The 21,363-nt window shown below is 37.3% G+C and overlaps 1 protein-coding gene across 3 annotated transcripts in view; it reads right to left on the minus strand.

Moving 5' to 3' along the window:
* Positions 1 to 3,110: 3,110 nt before the first annotated feature.
* The window catches only part of LOC131432016 (galactokinase-like), a 139,025-nt gene continuing 120,772 nt past the window's right edge, over positions 3,111 to 21,363 (minus strand). For all 3 annotated transcript variants that reach the window (XM_058598040.1, XM_058598038.1, XM_058598039.1), the window contains exons 6-8: positions 5,057 to 5,238; positions 4,408 to 4,517; positions 3,111 to 3,724 (exon numbers count right to left, since the gene is read on the minus strand). In XM_058598040.1, coding sequence (XP_058454023.1) covers positions 3,425 to 3,724; positions 4,408 to 4,517; positions 5,057 to 5,238 — 592 coding nt within the window. In that variant the 3' untranslated portion in view covers positions 3,111 to 3,424. The remainder of the gene's footprint in view (positions 3,725 to 4,407; positions 4,518 to 5,056; positions 5,239 to 21,363) is intronic.

The following is a 21,363-nucleotide window of genomic DNA, read 5'->3' on the forward strand; positions in this document are numbered from 1 at the left end:
TTAGAATTTACTGTGCTGAAAAAAACTCTTATTTTTAGGGAATGTGTTTAGTTGGCGAATATTCTGGACACAAACCAGCAATATTTCAATCCAACACGAAATTCTCATTGACAACTAATTTCGTTATTAAAATCAGAAACTTTGATTCTATTTATCTATCACCGTCATTACTGAAGGACAGCAGTGTCAAAGCAAAACAATCCATTAAAAAGCTAAAAGGGACAGTCTTGTTGAAACTGCTCGCAAATTGTTTAGATGTTTTTCGCATGTGTTACGATATATCTCTATATAAATTTCTAAACCGATATTTAAAAACGACGTAAACTGTTAGTGGAAAGTGTATTTATTCAGAATTTGTGCGCAGTTGAAGCGATTGTGGGTAATAATGTTTTTACGCGAAACAGGGAAGTGAGTTTCGAATGTTGCACTCTAATTGTACACGTCCAATGATGTTTTTTGTATCTTCTAACATTCTGGGCTATGCCGTCCGGTATACTACTTGTAATCGGTTTTTGTTTTCCGAGTGCTCAAAGTTTTCAGTGAGAGAGTCGATTTCGCGAAGTCGAATGAAGAAAACAGCGATTTAGAAGTAAATTTTTTCAAAAAGAAGTTTATGTTTCGCTTATGTCTTTTTCTCCAATACAACATCGTATTTATACCTGCAAATATAGAAAAGATAACCGCGACTGAAATTTTTTTCGGTAGTAGTGTGCCATCTAGTGGCTAGTAGTCGTTACGGTGTTAACGAGCGCCATATAGCTGCTAATTGCAGAAACCAATTCAACCATTTATGTTGGTTGAAAACAACGTTTTATTTCTCTAATTCAACTAAAAAATTAGTTGACTGGATATGAAGTGTGCCTTAGCTAAGAAATGACAGTACGTTTAATTTGTGAATTCAACTAAAAAAAATAGTCATTTCAACAAATATTTTATTATTATTAAGGGAATGAGAATAAAAAATCTAAATCAGCAAAAGTAAGATTTTTTTAGTTGTCTCAAAAAATAACTAACTAAAATCAGCAAATCAACTAAATTTTTCGCGAAAATGCTGATTTCGGTCGTTCCGTGTGCAGTCATTAAATTTCAACTGCCTTTAGGAAATGATAATGAAGTTTTATGTGAAAAATGGCACGCAAAATAACAAACGATTATCAGATTATAAATTTTGTTCGATGGTTTACTTTCCTCAACTGAAGTGTACACGGAGTCCACGGAGACATGATTTCCTCTAGATATTCTACTACATGTACTACTAGAATTCCAATCTTTGAGAGGATATCAATGAACAATTTTTTCTTTACTTACATTACTCTGTACTTTCACAATCGCCGAAATACTTTTCATTTGATCAGAATCGGTGCAGTCATCTCGAAGAAAATAAATTGTTTTTTTTTTCATACACAGTTACAGACATTTTACAACCAGCACAAACTAATTCTAATGGTATAATATAAAAAAAAAGAATGCAAAACATGCTTACTTTCACACATGCGAATATACACAAATATTCACACGCATATACGTATACATATGTTCAACCGGAATAAACAATCCATGTAATGTCCAACCCCTACGATAGATTTATGTGATAAAACTTCTCATCAAAATAATAAAATGTATGCTGGCAACCCGGTACAGTTTGCTCATATACGAGAGAGTACAAGAGAAATACGATGCGCGAAGGGAATTGAGCGAGCCACGTGGTCGATTCAAAACTCAACACGCGACCCTCTGTCCTCAGACCTTAACGCTATAAAAATAACTTCATACATACAAAACTTGAACACAAGCTTGGCGAAGAGAAGCATTAATATCAAAATCATATCGCAGGTATGTACAAAGATATAATTGCATACATTTGGGATATTGGTGTAATTTCGTCGGCTATAAAACAAACAATGTTCGGTGTTGGTTCCTAATCAAGATCAATCTAGGACTCTCGTGCATCTGCGGATTCAAGAGTGTGACGATTGATTGAACTGTTTGATTATAGATAATTAGAAATTTTGGTTGCTTTGTTCCACATCAATGGCTCGAACAACCCCATGGGGCTGATCCTTGTAGTTTTTAGTTTGAATAAAATATCGTTTTTTATCATAATTTGAAAGACAAATTTGTGGATAGCTTATTTTCGATACACTCCTTAATGTCAAATGTCTTAGAAACGCACAAAACGTCGAGATCTGGTGTCATTTAATTTTTTTAAATCAAAAAGTTTCAGAGAGTTGACTTAAAAAAAGTTTCGGGGTAACACCAGATCTCGAAGTTTCATTCATTTCTAAGACAAAACAAGAAAACCGCACAGTTTGGGAAATCAGCGTAAAAATCGCGTAAAAAAACTCAGCGTGCAGCAAAAGGCATCACGCGTTTCCTTCTAGCAGGACTTTAAAGGAGCTGCATAATTGTAGGTTAGAATTATATAGGGAAAAATGACGTATTATACTTGTCTATACAATTTTAAAATAAAAAAAACTACGGCATTGTGTGGCATATATCTGATTTATTTACGTTTGAAATTCCTGAGTGGGGCCAAATTTTTAATCACAATGCAATTTTTTAGCACTTTTTATTACTGAAAATACTTCTGGAAAAATTCAAAGTTAAACCGTATGATGTAAAATGTTCGGTTTTCCATGTTGTAGTTGTTCCAAAAACTGGGCATAAATTAAGCACCGTCAGTATGTTTATTAAAGAGCTTTTGTGAAAATCATCCTTAATCTGAGATGTTTCGAATATGGTTTTCCGATTGAAGGCACATTAAACCATTGCCTTTCGACTCAAAATTTTCTTGAAAGAAATTCAAATATTTGTTCAGTTGTATAAACTCAAATAGTATCAGCATTTTTAATTTTTTTAACAGACAATTCTGTAAACGTTTGCGTGCCTGCGGGTGTAAGTTTAATGGAGTATGTGACAAATTAGATTTGATTATCATACTAATACTAATACAATACTAATTTCGCGATAGGGGATTTAAATTTATGTTTTATCGAATGGCCACGAAACACAACCGAAGTGACATTAGAGACACGTTATTATGACCTTTACAGGACCACATGTCAACCAACGGTAAATAATATGAAGTGGTAAAAATGAAACAACCAGAATAGAATGCAATTAGTTTATTAACACAAAAAGTGGTAAAAGTTTATCTTTTTTTTTTTTTGCTGCACTCACATAAAACTACAAAACCACGATTTTATGTTTCAACACAGAAAAAAAAACTCACATCATCAAACATACAGCAAAACACGATCCGATCCATTTGCAACATCCGCCCCGCCAACTTTCATTCGATTTGTACCCAATCAAGCCCCATTGATCTCGTTCCATTGGCAAGTCAGCACGTCCCGGCCGGCGTCGGTGGCAAGCAGCAGGTTTCTCGTCTCTGGACGTTGCCACTGTTCTTCCCAGTTCCCCTTCAGTAATGATCTAAATTAATCAATCTCGCACCATCAGCCGGTTCTGCCAGGTAGAACCGAGCCCGATATTTGCCGCCTACTTTGCGCGAATAAATTGTGTCGATTTCCTTGACAGCGTCCTCGATGGATTCCTTTAGCAGCAGAGTCACGGTGCATCCACCGAATCCGCCACCAGTCATACGTGTTCCCAGGACGCCCGGTGCCCCCAGAGTCGCTTCCACCAGAATGTCCAGCTCGTGGCACGACACTTCGAAATCGTCGCGCAACGATTTATGAGACTCCGTCATTAATTTTCCCATCTTTGGTATTTTATTTCCCGACGTAGTACCACCGGTGTTCATTGTTCCGGGCGCGGGTCCAGAATACAAACAGTCAGTCACGTTATGTTGTTTTTTTTTGTTGTTGTTTACCGGTCGGACGAGGAGAGAAGTTGCGATTTCCGGTTACAAATGGGACCCCATTTGTATTTGTTTCCCCGGTCGGGTTTTGCACACAGGTGTGTTGCAGAGCAGTACGTAAGCAGTCATCGTCAGGTTCCAGGTTCAGATGCACGGTGTGCAATTTTGTTGATTTTCATTCCATTTGTCCGTCGGTGATGGCGATGATGGCGTGAAATGAGGAGAAATGAACAAGATAAGGTAAGTACATTTCGCTGGCTGTGACATCAGAAACGATGGGAACGGTTTTTTTTCTATTTTTATTAAGATGGGCATGAATTTCATTTATATGCAGTGAGATCATTGCAATCCAGAAAGATCATCGATTATTTTCTATGGCAACTAGAAGGAAGCTTTTCCTGCTCTACATTTCATTAGTAAGTATGGCGTAGAGTGTGTAAAATAATCGAAACAGAACTTTTCTTCACTGCAACGAATTCAAACGTGATACAAACTTGCAATGTGATAACGACTCTTGCAAGATAGCTTCCGCGGGGAAATAGTTAAGTGACACCTGTTTCCATACATAGTTTTTACCAACTCACCTTCTGGAAATCGTTAGCCTTCAACGCGTCGGCAGCAGCGACTGTACGCTTGATCTCGGTGATGACATGTCGGGCCCTTCGCATCAGCACCTCATCAGCATCCTTCAAAGCTAGGATGATGGTATTTCAAGCGTGGTAATGAGAGTACCCGGTTTTCGTTTGTTTCGACGATGCGTGATCCGGATTCCAAAGGGAGCCAGTTGGAAGCGATTCGGTTAAAACGGGTTCCGCCGTCATACATGAAGAGTGCAATTTGATGGGTCCCAACCGGAACCAAGCGTTGGAAGCGTCGAGAGATTTCCCGGTACATCACCGAGCGGTGGTGAGAATTTTAAGCACAACCAGGCGGTAGGTGATGCAAGAGAAAATACATGAACATCATTAAATCCAAGAGTATACAAAGAAACAAAGAAGAGGTGTTCGTATGGAAACTTGCACCTGATGCTTATATTTTTAATTAGTATCCTGCTCGGAAAAAAACGAAGCTTCCAGTACTTCTCAACTTCAAATTACAGTTATTGCGTCCTGGCGCCAACCGGCTCAATGAAATATAATGTAGAATAATTTGCATTACGAAAATGTTGCCCTCATTTAAAGTGTGCAACATACCGACTTTCAGTTCAGTGGAGATACATTCCCAGGTGCTTACCGTCTAGATTCCTCTCGGTGGCATCCCGGTAGCTTTCGAGTCCCATCAGTTGTAGGGCTTCCTGGCACTGTTTGCGCCGGGCCGGATACTCACTGGAGGACAGTTCATGCTTCACGCTCGAGTTGCAAATTAACACAGCCAGTCCGGCTGCCTCGAACGGAATCTGGGTGGTGGAGAGACTTCTGCAAGAATTGAAAAAAAAAAGAAATCAGTTGTGGGCACTGTTCTCGTAGACACATTCCGACCATTAAAAAGAGTGTTAATTAGTAAATCCTTTTCACTGGTTCTTGTTACCACTGTGCTCATTTTGCTACAATGCTATGGGTGTCTTAAATTGAAAAAAATAAACATTCTTAAGCATATATGATTTGGTCTAAAACTTAAAAAAGTTCTACGAATTAGATTGCCATCCAATTATCAAACAAAAAAAAATCGGAAAAGTATTTGCTGTTCCTGTCAGGATAAAGCTGAATTGTAGGAGTTTTTCATTCCGTCGGATTTAGATAGAACATCCATAAATCGATCACATAGCAAGTGAGCAATTTCAGAAATTGTTAACACGTCTAGAGTAAAGAGTGTGTCGAAATAAGCTATCCACAAATATTTCTTTCAAACTATGATAAAAAACGATATTTTATTCAAACTAAAAATAGACCCTTTATTGTACGAGGTTAAACTTGAGCATAATGAAAACCGAATAAAAAACGGATGAAATTTAAGTGAATTCTCGAGCTTTTGATCGAAAACGCTCTTCATCAAGTTCCGGACAAGTGGTGAAACGCATTTTTTGGACGATTGAGCCCAAATTTTTTGAACTCCTGCATGTTCCCAGCTGCCTTACCAGTCTTCTTGAAGACCCTCTTCACGATTGCCCAGTAACGATCGATGGGTCGAAGCTGAGGACAATTTGGTGGATTGATATTTATCTCAACGAAATTTATACTCTTTTCCACAAGCCCATTGAGAGTGGTTTTGGCATAGTGAGCCGACGCTAAATCCGGCCAAAACAGTGGAGATATACTAAGCTTCTTATATAAAGGCAGCAATATCTTCTGGAGACACTCAGATCGTTAGATTTCTGCATTTATAGTTCCGGTAGTGTAAAAAATGGTTGACTTCAAACCACAGGAACATATTGCTTGCCATACCAGTACCTTTCGACCGAATTTCTCCACTTGAATTGAACTGTCCGCATCGCTCACATTCTCCCCAACGACGACAGTAAAGTACTGTGGATCTGGAAGGATTTTTTAATCCTCATTAACATAAGTCTCATCGTCCATCAAAACGCATGCATCCGGACACTGCAAAAGACGCGAATACACTTTCCGGCTCTTGTTGCTGCTTGATTCTTCTGTTGTATACCTTGTTTGCGAGATTTTTTGCTTCTTGTAAGTCTTCAGGTAATTTCGTCTCTTGACACGCTGGATCATTCCGACACTCGTTCCTGCTTTTTTGGCCAAATCTCGTATTGACATTGATTTGTTCTTCATGATTAGAGATACCACTTTCTGGTCCAGTTTCGGGTTGGAAGAACCAGGTAGCTAATCAAAAGAATAGTATTCCCCAAACTTATTACTGATGGTTTTAACACTGGCATGATGAATTCCAAACCGCTTCGCCAATTTTCGCATAGGAATACCCTTCTCACTTTGCCATGTGTCCAGAACCTTAATTTTCACTTCCTTTTCAATACGCGACATTTTGAAAACGCAGAATTTCAACCGCACAAACAAGTAAACAAACGAAAGCTGACAACCAAACGCACAGCATGCTGTGATCTGAGCATTAAGCCGTCACAAATACATGCGTATGACACAAATGTATGTGAATAGCTTATTTTCGATACACTCCTTATAACTACCATTCGTTTTACACAGTTGGAGAGACCAAGTAGACATTCTAGAGATATTGAGATATGAAAGTCAAATTTACGTTCAGTTGCGTGGTTGTAAAATAACTGAGATATGTTCAACAAAAATCTGGAAAAATTAAATTTGACATAAAACAAATTTACTGTTAATTCAATTCAAGATGCATCGTGCATTAGTTGTCATCTGAAAACTCATTACAGTTAACGATTTCTTGTAGTCTTTGTTAAGGCGTAGAGCCGTCTTGAGCTAGTTTTAATATGATTTGGAAAACTGACATATGAACGCAATGATGTAATGAAAACCGCGAAAATGTTACCGTTACAGTTACTAAATTAGGCTACATGAAAAAACTGTGCAGACTTCTCTGCAACCATTTCAACTGCTTTTGTTCAAAATTCTCGATATTTTTTCATAGTTGTAGCTCGTTGTTTATATTGAGAGAATTTCCTCTTCAATACCGCTCGACAGGTCGCAACTACAGATAGCAAGATTAATTTGCCTCTTTCAGTACAACATGGACTCATTCGCAGAGCTAATAAAAGTCATTTTCATTGACTCAAAATAGACGAAAATGACGAGAAATTTATGTCACTCTCAGCTTCGCTTGCACACTATGAGAACGAAATCCATGTCCAGTCAATGACATAAGCGGAGCTGTGGTTTCAAAATTGTGTTCTTTTTTTCATTTGCCCTTTCAGTCATTTGTTGTTTTCAGTGAAAATCCCATAGTATGCAGTGTCGGTATTCAGCCGAATCTATGAGAATCGAAAATGACAGAAAAAGGTTTCACAATTACGTTTATCAGTTGGTGCTCGAATTTGTAGTAGTTTTGGTTTCCAAAATGGTTCTGAGATGTAATTCTTCGATTTTTCATATTTTAGTCTTTCTTTATAGCCAAGCGTCACAGATTTTCAATACATCGGTGAAAGAATAAGAATTGAAATTCTGCTGATGCGCCCTGCAGACGTTAGTTTGGTTTCGTCTTGTCATAGAGCAGAGAGTGACGTTGGCAATTATACTCTCTCATTTTTTCAATGAGAAACGAAAATGCTTCGTCTCTCTTCGTTTGTTCTGGTGTCGGTCATTTACGAATGAGACAGAAAAATATTGAAAATGAGGTTGTTGAAATGGTTTCTTTCATTGAGAGTGCGTGACAATTTTAAGCTCTGCTCATTCGCTTTATAAAAATCAAAAACATCTTTGGTGTAACGGCAGGCTGCCAAATCAGACCAGTATAGCAAGGAATGGTAATGGCTGCGTAGGAATGGTAACAGTCGTTTCTTTAGACATTTTTCTTGTTGGGGTCAGAGAGGTGAGCATCTAAAACCTGGTGAAACTGTTAATACTAAACGCTACAGATAACAAATAATCAATTTGCTTCATGAATTAATCGAAACACGATCAAAATGGACAAGAAGACACGGTAAAGTAATTTTGTTAAACGATAATGCATCTGCACACAAAGCAAATCCGGTTCAAGATACAATCAAAGCACTTGGCTTGGAGATATTACCCTACCCGCCTTTTTCACTATACCTTATGATCAAAAAAGAACCGGAATTTTCATTTTAAAATTCCCGCGCTTGTCCAATCGGTAAACTTTTATTCTCTCAACGTTGTCAACACTTTTATACACATTCTGTCAAATTTTGACGCATATCGTACGATTAGTTTTTGTTTGGCGTCTATACAAAGAAGTTGAAAAATTTTCGTGTGGCGATTTTTATAATAGATGGTTTCGGCTCGCCTTCGAAGCGCCATTCGGTCGATTGTTGTGCGGTTTCGACGTCATATTCATAGATCCACACCTCATCACCAGTTATGATGCATTCGGTGAAAGTGGGGTCACTATCTACGTTGGAAATCATCTCTTTGACCACATCACAACGACGCTGTTTTTGAATGAAATTCAGCTTTTTTGGCACCAGCCGAGAAGCGACGCGTTTCAAACGCAAAACATCAGTTAAAATGTGTTCGGCTGATCCATAAGAGATGCCCAACAACACAGCAATCTCTCTAATCGGTACAGAACGATTTTGCAACACGATTTGCTTCTCCGATTCAATGTTTTCTTCAGTAACAGATGTTGTTGGGCGGCCAGGGATCTCACCATAATCCAAGCTTGTACGACCACCTTTGAAGCGTTTATACCACTCGTATGCCTGTGTTTTTCCTAGACACGATTCACCAAAGGCCTTTTCTAACATTTTCAACGTTTCGGAACACTTAAATCCATTTGCAACACAAAATTTGATGCACGCACGTTGTTCTAAATTTTCATCCATTATAAAAATCGCCACACGAAAATTTTTCAACTTCTTTGTATAGACGCCAAACAAAAACTAATCGTACGATATGCGTCAAAATTCGACAGAATGTGTATAAAAGTGTTGCCAAAGTGGAGAGAATAAAAGTTTACCGATTGGACAAGCGCGGGAATTTTAAAATGAAAATTCCGGTTCTTTTTTTATCATAAGGTACTTGACCCCTTCTTACTACCATTTTTTCGATGGTCCACGCATTGGCTGAGTCGCACTTCAATTTCTACGACGTTTGGATGCCTGATTGGTTTGCTTCAAAAGATAAACATTTATATTGGCGTGGTATTCATAAATTGCCATAAAGGTAGACAAGACATCAATAACTTGAATATTTGTTTATATTTTTCCATTCAAAGCTAGTCTTTCGTTTTAACAAAAAAAAAACGAAACGCTCACTTCATGTCCCGTTGTACAGCGTGGCAAGTTTGACGGCCATTTAAATGCAGGACAAATGTGAAAGTGCTCTGAAAAGCACGTGATTTGGCAAGCTGTTTGTAGATATATTTTAAGAAGCAAACATTTATAACAACAGACACAACCAACCAACAAGCTTACGTCAACGAGTGTCTGCCAAAACGACTACTACCATTAATCCAAGAACATGCGAGAAGTGTGATATTTTGGTCTGATTCGACGTCTTATTACCATTATGGTAAAGCGACAATATCAACATTGTATCAAAAGACTGCCTTTCTCTGAGCTACACAAAATTTTGTGTTAGAAACAATATTGTGTGTATGTGAAGCGAAATCTTGAGAAATCGGAAGGAAAGGCTAATGACGAGAAATATTTTGCTAAAAAGTGTTAAAAGATATCCAGACAGGTAACTGAGAACACCGTCCAGAATCCAACGGAAATTTAGTCCGAATAATATTATTTCAATTTAAATGAGTTGCCACGACACATACACTGCCCTGCAAAATTTTGGACTCACCCAGATAAATTTTTTCCTTCATCACTTATTTCAATTGAACTTTTGGAGTCTTTCTGATCGGAATCGTTACCAAGCCTGGTGAAGACATAATCACAAATGAGATTCGCAACCGAAAATTTCGAACTGGTCCAGAATGCCTGTTTCCATTGCTCAACTGACCAGTTCTTGTGTTATTTTGTCCATTTAAGTCATTAACAAACGTTTTATGGTGACTTGTAATATTGTACATTCTATATTTCGAAAATTAACATATTTCGATACGTAACATACGTCAGAATCAAAAGAAAACGTTCAAAAATTATTTATTAAATTTAGTTATGTAAGGGATTTGATACCGCATGGATACCGGTTTGTGCCAAGTGCCCATAAACAATTTCTTATTTTTACGTTTCGTCTTCGACTCATCAGTGCACTAACAGTTAATGCTGAACTGCCAACACCACCAACAACGCTAAGCAGATGAAATGTTAATGCTATTTGCAAAACGTTTCTAACACCGAAGTGCAATGTCGTAACTAAAGTGCCCAAAAGACTCACTCTGCACTTTGCACAAACCGGTATTCATACGTTACCAATACATTTAAAAAACTCTCATCTGTGTTGACCGCCAGAAAGCCGTCACTAAGTTCCGATCTTCTCGGAGATGGTTGAACTGATATCCACTATAATAGAACCAAATGAGAGGTCTCAAGATCCCGTAAAAAATTTCTGAGTTTTTTTTCTGTCCGACTTCCGGTTCTGAAATTGAAGGGTGCTTAGTTAAAAAAAACTCAATTTCCTGTGTGTTTTTTCAGAAGAAACCATCTAAAAATCAGCAATTTCTTTCAATTAGTTAAAAATTTCTCTAATTTTTTGATTTTGTAAAAAGATGACCAAATAATCTCACTTTAGTTATACCGGTAATCAGTTTTCGAATCCGGAAGTGCTGAAAACAGTGCTCAAAATCTTTATAATTGAATTCACTTCGATTTGTCAGAGATAATTAGGCCGATTTTCGCAATCTTAGAATCAAATGGAAGATCTTCCGGTTCTACAAGCACATTCTGAGCTGAGCTAAAGTAGATTCGTGATTGACCGAATGAGTGGAAATGTACAATGAACCAAAAAAATGAAGCTCGGGAGAAACAAATCATTTTCACTGTACATACCCACTCATTCCTAACTTTTTATTAAACGATCAATATCGACGCTGGCTACGACCAAAGGCTGTGCTACTGAGGAAAAGGAAGGAATGTTAGTCCGATACTCGTTGTTTCTAGAGACCGCGGGTACCACTGTATCTCCACGAGCGTCACAGGATAGGAGATTTGTTAATAGGGAGGGAAAGAGATCCGGATATGTTTAGGAAAACAATATGATCTCAACAAAACCTGATTTTCAACAGCCAGGAAGGTTGGGAGCGGAAAAAAACGGATGTCTGTAATCACCAGAAGGACGCGAATGTAAAGCAAATATTGCAGAAGAGATCAGATCTTTCGGTACATACTGTGGCTAGTTAAATAACAAAATCCTCAACTTTCGTGCATACTTTCAAGCACCGGCAAGGTATGAAGACGTTCAAGGTGAAAACTGTACCGCAACGTAATGATAAACAGAATGTGACGGCTAAAACTCGGGCTCGCAACTTGTATCGCGAATTTTTCGACGAAGTTTTCCTGCGTGATAATGGACGATGAAACTTATGTGCTAGAAGTTTTTAAGTAGGGTCCCAGAATGTCTTTGTATACTATCATGCAACGGTACTCAAAAAAAATTTGGTTTGGCAGGCAATACGCTGCTGTGGTCGTGCATGCCAAAACTTTATCACGGAACGATAAACAAGGAAATATACCGAGTTGAGTTTCACAAATGTCTTTTAATTGTTGAAACTCGTCAGATGATACCCTTTATTATTGATCCACATGTTTTCTGCATCAACAATCGTTTTTCTCCCGAAATTCGTAAAAAGAAAGGCGACTGCTTTATTAAAGTAAATAGAACAAAATATTTACTTAAATAATTAGGACAATTTCAATTAATACACATATTTTCTGCCTTTCTCATATAGAAAGACTATGCAATCACTGCGAAAACCGACCCTTTAAACGAGGCCACCCGGGCCAAATGTCATATACCATTCGATTCAGATCGACGAACTAAGCAAATGTCTGTGTGTGTGTATGTATGGATGTATGTAACAAAAAATGCGCTCACTTTTCTTGGAGATGGCAGAACCGATTTTCATAAGCTCAGTTTACAATAAAAGGTCTCATGATCCCATAGCCTGCTATTGAATTTTATCCCGATCCGACTTCCGGTTCCGGAGATTTTACAAATTTAGATTTAATTAAAAGGTCTTATGCTCCCATAGCATGCTACAGAATTTTATTTGAATCCGACTTTCGTTTCCGGTGTTACAGGGTAATATATGGAAATTAGGGAAAATACGTTCAATCAATTTTATCGGAAACGGCTTAAACCGATTTTCACAAGCTAAGATTCATATAAAAGGTCTTATACATTAAGGTCTTTTTTTACACGTTTTTTTTCACACGGTTTTTTTATACACGGCTTTTTTTACACGGTTTTCGCAATTAACACGGTTTCTGATGAGAGTTTAAAAAGAACTGTCATTTGTTTTTTTTTTTTTTGAGAAAAATTTTAAAAAAGGGAACAGGTTGTCTGTAAGAAAACGATTCTGAGATTTAATTTAAAGTTTGAAAGTGAACAAAAATCATTCATTCAACAATTCACGCAAGTATTGACTGTCGTTTCATAAAATGATTAATCAGTCTTCAGATCTTGAACCCCTGTCGTAAATTATACGACAACTTCTCTTCCGCTCAGTTGCGGTGTATGATTTCAGCATCGTTATTGATATCATCGAGAATTTCGGAGCGTTGAAGAACTAGTCAAATTTACTTCAACTCTTCATCATATCGAGCAGTACAGTATTTCAAACCCATTTGAATGATATGGCTCTAGTAGTATTACGATTCACGCCGATGAAATGAGTTGCTTCAGCATGACACATAATTAACGCTCGTATCCGTACTGTATTTTCCAGTATTTCGACTCAAATACTGTGTATTGTTTTTTACCCTCAAGTCTACTGTATTTTAATTTGTACTGTATTTTTACACTGAAATGTACTGTACTTTTCACACTAAAATTTAAATCTTCAACGCATGGAATTTCGATCTGCCCTAAAAAGGAAATAAAAAATAATTGAGTTTATGAACTTCCTTTGATGCTTATCAAATTTATTTGCTTTTGTTTTTTTATGCACTATTTTTAGAAAAAAGCGTACTGTAAAATGCACTGTGTTTTCAAAATCAATGTACTGTATTTCCTTGATTTTTACGCCAAATGTATTGTTTTTCGTAAAAAAAATATACGAGCGTTACACATAGTAATACCTTTTCTAATTTGATTTATACTCATCTCAATGAATTCTTCCCCTTTAATTCTGTCTCTGCGTGCATAGATCTTCATCCAATACCCATGCCTTTCCACTCAGTTAAGTTGAAATAGACTATTAAGATCGTTAGTATTTACTACACATCGTACCTTCGGAATTGAAAAGAACTGATTCTCAAGCTTGATTTGTAGTGAAAGTGTTATTGGTGGTATAACTAACACTTCTTTAGTCGAACGTTCTAATTTGAAAGTATTATCGGTTTTTCGAAAACTGAATGCATTATACAGAAGGCATGAGCCATTTAGATTAATTTGCTTGTAGTACAACGCGTTTTCTAAGTGTTCTAATTTTAATTTATCATCAAATGTGTTTTATCAAGTATGACTGGACCCTTCTCGTAACCTCTGGCTATTTTTTAGATTTCCGTTTTTATCGTGAAACAACAGTTACATTTTCACAGTTATGTGCACCTTGTATAAATTTGGGAATTAAAAATTAACCTTTAATCCCCTTAAATTATCAAAAGTTACATGTTATCCAAAACAAAACAAACAAATAATCAAATCTACGGTTTTTGGAATTATTATGTCAAATTTTCCACGCGTTTTTTTGCACGGTTTCCGCAATTAACACGGTTTTCTTTTACACGGGTTTTTTTAACACGGTACGTAACCCCCGTGTTAAAAGAGACCATAGTGTAGTTTACTGAGAATTTCTAGAATATTTTATCCGGATCAGACATCCGGCTCCGGAACTAAAGCGTGGAATTATAAGTGGAAAATTATCAATTTCATGAGTATTTTTTCACAAACGATGATCAAAAATAAACACAAATTCCATAAAACTGTCTTATAATTTCTTCTAGTTTGCAGAACTTGTTAGTTTGAAGGCATATAAACTTAATTCGGCACCACTGGTACCCCCTTTTTCTGTTCCGGAAGCTCCGAAAGTAGTGAAGAAAACCTCCAAAAGTATTCGATTTCTCAGCTGTCTAAAGAGCTGCTGTGAAATTTCATTGGAATTCGACTTCCGGTTCCGCAGTTACAGGGTGATGAGTGTGAAAACCTTCAAACCGCCATATAGAATGACAATATGTACTACACCGGTACGTGCAACGCGGAAGAAGAAAACACAACTCGAACAATGCGTGCTTTATTCTATTTCGTACACGTTAAAAAGAAAACGAAACAGTTACGAATGTCTGTAACTGGTGTAGAATTTTGGTAAAAAACGGTGCTGCAGTGGATAAAAATCATAGTTTATGATAAATGCGACCGAAAAAATAAAAGGATGTTAATGAATTGAAATTTATTTGATGTAAACGTACATAGGAATTTGAAGCTACGGGATGTAAATGCAATTTTCACAGTAGGTAGTGCAGTAATACTGTGCCGGTGGTGTAGTGATGTCAATAATAATAATAATAATAATAACAATAATAATAATAATAATAATAATAATAATCATAATAATAATAATAATAATAATTCTACTACATGTTTTATACTGCTGATTTATGCTGTTTAGCTTGACTTACATTCGCTTCGTTTTGTTTGTAAGTCTAAGTTTAACTGTTCCAATTTGTAGCTGGCAAACAAACCAACTTCGGCTATTCCTTCTAAATGTATCCGATTTCGAAAGTATTGTAAATAATTATCACAAACTGCAAAAAGCATCTTACTCAAATCGATTTTCACAAACTTATAGGTTCAAAGGAAAAGTCTACAGTTTCATACAGAATTTCTAAATTTTTGTGCATACTTGTGGGTTCCGGAACTAAAGGATGAACAGGATTTGTAGATTTTGTTAAATTAGGTCTGAACAAACTTTTCTATTTCTATTCAACGAACAGTTGTTTTTGCGAATTACACAATAATATTTATGATGTTATGAGTAATATGAGAAAGACATAATTACACCACTAGGTGGATTAAAACATATCTGAGTGACATGAAAATGTCGTTTGTCTCAGTGGTTGTAGTTGTAGACAGATAACAGATCGGCTGAAAAGTTCGTATCGTTTCTATGAGAGGGCGCCACTAGAATTAAATCCATACCATTTTCAGTTAGTACCAACCTTCAAAAGATACGTGTATAAATTTGACAGCGGTCTGATTATTAGTTTGTGAGATATTGCATTTTGAGTGAAGCTACTTTTGTTATTGTGAAAAAAATGGAAAAAAAGGAATTTCGTGTGTTGATGAAACACTACTTTTTGATGAAAAAAAGTGCCGCCGATACCAAAAAATGGCTCGATGAGTGTTATCCAGACTCTGCACCGGGCGAAGCAACAATTCGTAAGTGGTTTGCAAAATTTCGTACTGGTCATATGAGCACCGAAGACGATGAACGCAGTGGACGTCCAAAAGAGGCTGTTACCGATGAAATCGTGAAAAAAAATCCACAAAATGATTTTCAATGACCGTAAAGTGAAGTTGAACAAGATAGCTGACACCCTAAAGATATCAAAGGAACGTGTTGGACATATTATTCACGAATATTTGGATATGAGAAAGCTTTGTGCAAAATGGGTGCCGCGTGAGCTCACAATCGATCAAAAACAACAACGAAAAACCATGCTGAAATTGAACGAATTGGGCTTCGAATTGCTCCCTCATCCACCGTATTCTCCAGATTTGGCCCCCAGTGACTTTTTCCTGTTCTCAGACCTCAAGAGAATGTTCGCTGGTAAAAAATTTAGAAGCAATGAAGAGGTAATCGCTGAAACTGAGGCCTATTTTGAGGCAAAGGACAAATCGTACTACAAAAATGGTATCGAAAAGTTGGAAGATCGCTATAATCGCTGTATCGCCTCTGATGGCAATTATGTTGAATAATAAAAACGAATTTTGGCAAAAAAATGTGTGTTTCTATTAAACGATACGAACTTTTCAGCCGAACTGTTACAATCTTTTTAGTTATGAAAATGTATGGGTTATCGCTTAGAATTCGAACATAGTGCAGAATTTACAGTATTAACATCTTACAATTATGTTGCCAAAAAAATGAACTTTTCCTCAATTACATTACTTCGATTTCTAATTCTTTGAGGAGCGTACAATTTTTTATCAGTGCATATTTTTGCCTTGCCATCAGAGCCTAAAATTGGCACACATTCTCAATGAAAGAAACCATTCCAACAGCCTCATTTTCAATATTTTACTGTCTCATTCGTAAATGACCGACACTAGAACAAACGAAGAGAGACGAAGCATTTTCGTTTCTCATTGAAAAAATGAGAGAGTATAATTGCCAACGTCACTCTCTGCTCTATGACAAGACGAAACCAAACTAACGCCTGCAGGAAGCATAAGCAGAATTTCAATTTTTATCCTTTCACCGATGTATTGAAAATCTGTGACGCTTGGCTATAAAGGATGACTAAACAATGACAAATCGAAATAAATACATCCCAGAACCACTTTGAAAACCAAAACTACTACAAAATCGAACGCCAAGAGGTAAACGTCATTGTGAAACCTTTTTCTGTCATTTTCGATTCTCAAAGCTTCGGTTAAATACCGACACTGCATGTTATGGGATTTTCATCGAAAACCGCAAATGTTTGAAAGGGCAAATGAAAGAAAGAATACAATTTTGAAATTACTGTTCCGTTTATGTCATTCACTGGACATAGATCTCGTTCTCATAGTTTGCATGCGAAGATGAAAGTGACATTAATTTCTCGATATTTTCGTCTAGTTTGAGTCGATGAAAATGACTTTTATTTGCTCTGCTTGCCTTAAATAAAGGTTATAAAATAGGATGCCAATATTTTGGGGTCATCCCTTGTTTCGCACAAAAATATTGAGCTGCTCGAAATAGTCCCATTTTTTTATGCCAACGTTTTTCAAAGTCGCAGAGTCGATTTAAAAAAATAATTTGTGATGACACTTGATCTCGATGTTTCAGACAATTCTAAGACATTTGGTTTTCTAAGATCGAACATTTTCGTACCTTAACCATTCACTCATATACGATTTAGCTCAAATTATTTTTTTTTTGAGGTTCTTGAACTTTTGATCACTACCGCTTCACGTAAGTCCAAGCGTCGGGCATCTAGCCAAAGAGTGAAGGTTGAATTAACCAACTTTGGAAAAAATAGCTAATATGTACTAGCGAGTCGAAGACGGTTATGTACCCTGAGCACATAAAGAAGTAAGTTTTTAATTTATTCGTGCGGGCAAGTTTTACGGTGTCAGATGTTCAGTTCCGTAACTTAGAGATCAGGAGTTGCACTAGAAACCAGGATATGTCATTATCGTACAGAACCCATGACCAGTACGATAACAAACAACGACAATAGAATCTCACTCAGAGTTCAGAAATTTACGCGCTAAGCTTAATCACCATACAAGAAATTCTTGAGCTCAATGGGAATAGAGCAACCGTCGTTCTTCCTATTTTAATCCCTTCCTGCACAAGAAGCCGGCACGGTAGCCTTCGGATGATCCTGACGAACGACATACGGTAATGTCATGGAAACGAACAAATACGGGCATGAAATGTCTGCCCGGTAGCATCTACTTCGTATATTGCAGCACACATTGCACTGTCACATTGTCGTCAAAACACATCAAACATCCTACTGGTACTCTGGCACTGGCACTCGGCGGTACTGCGTTTATGTGTATACCGCACCGCATCCATTCCTTCGTCCCGTTCCCGGCCCCCATGGTAATCATGATGCAATAAACTGCCAAGCACACGACCGCTAAGAACCAATCCATTGTGTCGTAGATGAAGGTTATCTTATTTAGCCTAACAGCTCTGTTCTACACCGAGGCATAATGAGCGAGGATTTGCACCGGTCCCCGATTCTGGGAAGCTCCGGGAACCGAAGCCGGTGGCACTGCTGAACCATCATTTGACTCACATTACGTAGGTGGTTCCGTTCAAGATTATCACATAGCTGCCGTGCTCTGGTACTCTTCCATCGCCCATAGCTACCCATGCCGATCAAACATTGTTCTCACGAGTCCTTTGAAAGATGATGCTGTTGCATTCAGGGAGGGGGCACGGCTCGCGTAGGGCGGTTTCCGTTTCGAAGCAGAATTCACATAATTTTACGAAATTTCTCATCTGCTAGCGAGTGTCTATCATCGAACCAATCGAATGACAAATTTATGCAGCAATTTATAAGTAATTCGGTTTCGGCTTTCATCAGCCAGAGATTAGTGAATTCGGACTACCCTAGCGAAGGTGCACATGTGTCTCGATACAAGTGTATTGGAAGAGGACCCCCGTCTTTGGTGCTAATCTTCCAAGATTGAAAGTACCCAAGATGAGCACAAGTAGTCGCACGGTTCCTTCCCATGGTCGGAGTACCGGAAGACAAAGAAAGTCACATGAATAATTTGTACAACTGAGACGATGTTGCTTTTTGCTGCTGGCTTTTGTTTTTCAAGCGACGCCAGGCGGCCCGCTCGATGTCAGGTAGCAGAACTGTGGATTGATGTTAATTTTCTCGAGAAGATCATTCCGGGAAAATAAAGGACGGCTTAGCCCGAAGCGGTGTCGACCAGTACAAATGCATTCGACAAATTGCTTTCGGTTTGGTTCATGGTTCGGAAATGTTTCTGCCTGCGAATCGGATCTAATCATGCTGCTCGGTGAAAGCAGACAAACTGTGCGTTTCTGGGTTTGTACCTACAGTCAAAGTCACCCAAAAGTTATAAGAGAAGCATTTTCCTATTGTTATACGCTTACGACTGGATTCTTTATCAACAAATTGCAAAGATAATTTTGAAATGAATTTTACACAAAACGATAAGGTAACAATCCTGCAAAAGATCCTTGATAAAATTCGAAAATATAATTGTCGGACTTATCCTCTGTTTGTGATTTTAATGGCCGTATTTGACTTATTAAGCCTAGAACTAGCAAAATGAACATAAACAGAGAATTTTGACGTAATTCAGAGACTTTTTTTACTTGTTTTATATTTAGAGCGATTTGAAATAAGCCATCAGACAAGTAGTTTTGGTTTCAAATCAATTATGAAACACAACTTATCGGTTAGTTTATTTGGCTCTATAAGACATCTTTGTTAAAAATATTATTTTTGAGGCAATATTTGAAGGGAACGATCATGAAAATATATAATCCATAAAAAAAATATTAGTTATAACTCTACAACAAAATCCCTAACAACTGGAGTTTTATTTCAATTATTGATTCGTTTCAGACTTTTAGTTTGAATCTATAGAAGTTAATCGTTTGGTTAAAATAATATTCTAGAGTAGGTTTAATAATAAATGACAAAATACATAAAATGATATGCATTTAAAAATTAAGAGGACTATATTTTATTAAATCAATATCGAAGTGACTGTATTAGAATTATATTAGGTTAAGAGTTCTATTTAAAAAACTTATGTAAACTGCCTTAAGAATAAAGCATATGAAAAAAGGCGGGTGGGTAATGTCAGAGACATAACTGGATGTCGTGAATACGAAAAAACTGACACGCTCCCATCTCTTTTCCGAATATCAGTTAGTTGATTGATTATATGAATTGTGCAAGCTTTACTCTTTTTCACTAATAGAGTTTGAAGCGATGCACCTACATTAAAGTACAGATTAGTTACATTAAACAGCTACTATTCTACAACTATATATTCCAAACTTGAAACAATTCCTTTTTAATTTGCTAATATAGGAGGCTAGGTACGACAAATTTGTAGTTTATTTTTATTGAAGCTATGAAGTTCGAAGATATCTGATTCTTCTCGAAATTTTAGTACGAGACAATTGCAATGGCCTGGTTTGAAATGTATCGACGATCTTCGGTATGCAAGAGTCATTCTAATAATACTAATGATAGTAATAATAATGATAATAATAATAATAATAATACAGATTAACCTGTATATATGGCAACCCTGTTTCGCATGGCATATTTTCACACGACCCCATACTAGTATAAAGATGTGTTTAACATCATCACTTTCGCTTTCGCATTGCCGTTCGTAATTGAATGTGTTAGTGACGGTGCAAATCTGCCTTTCAACCGGTTTTCGGTGTCATCGTGCTGACGGTGTCTCGTACGTTCAGAGTAACTGCTTCAACTTAAATGACGCTATTTCTCACATCACATTTCATTTTATACCTGCTACTGGCAGCGGTGTACGGACGTCCCCTTTGTTAAAATATCGCAGAACAGGAAACAGTGAAACGATATAAAAGAGAGAGTTAGTAGAGCGGCAGCCAGTAATACTGAATTGGCTGTCTAGCTGTTAACAGCATCTTGTGGAATTTTTACGCAGAAACACGCACACAGGAGGAACAGTTAAGGGCAAGGCAAAGTCCCGCTCAAACCATGCTGGTCTGCAGTTCCCAGTTGGCGGCAGAATCCATGGTTTGCCTCGGAAGGGGAACTACGCCGAGCATCTTTGGTGCTGGTGCATCGGTCTATCTGGCGGCAGTGATGGAGTACTTGGCTGCCGAAATGTTGGAATTGGCCGGTAATGCTGCCCGTGACAACAAGAAAACGAAAATCATCCTTCGCCATCTGCATCTGGCCATCCGTAACGACGAGGAGTTGAAAACCCTGTCCTTTTCAGGACGACCACATCACTGTGATAAAGAAATATTTAGGATTGCTTTAAGTTTAGCCAGTTCCGATACGCCTGGAAAGTATAATGCGCAAATGAAGTAAAAACATTTGTTCTAACAATTTGTTCATCTCTTTCATTTGTTCAATTTATTCAACTCTGTTTCGCACGGCATATTTGTATACTAGTATGAAGATGTGTTCAAAATCATCACTTTCGCTT

This window comes from Malaya genurostris, chromosome 2, assembly GCF_030247185.1.
Source record: "Malaya genurostris strain Urasoe2022 chromosome 2, Malgen_1.1, whole genome shotgun sequence".
In the NCBI taxonomy this organism is placed as follows: Eukaryota; Metazoa; Arthropoda; class Insecta; order Diptera; family Culicidae; genus Malaya; species Malaya genurostris.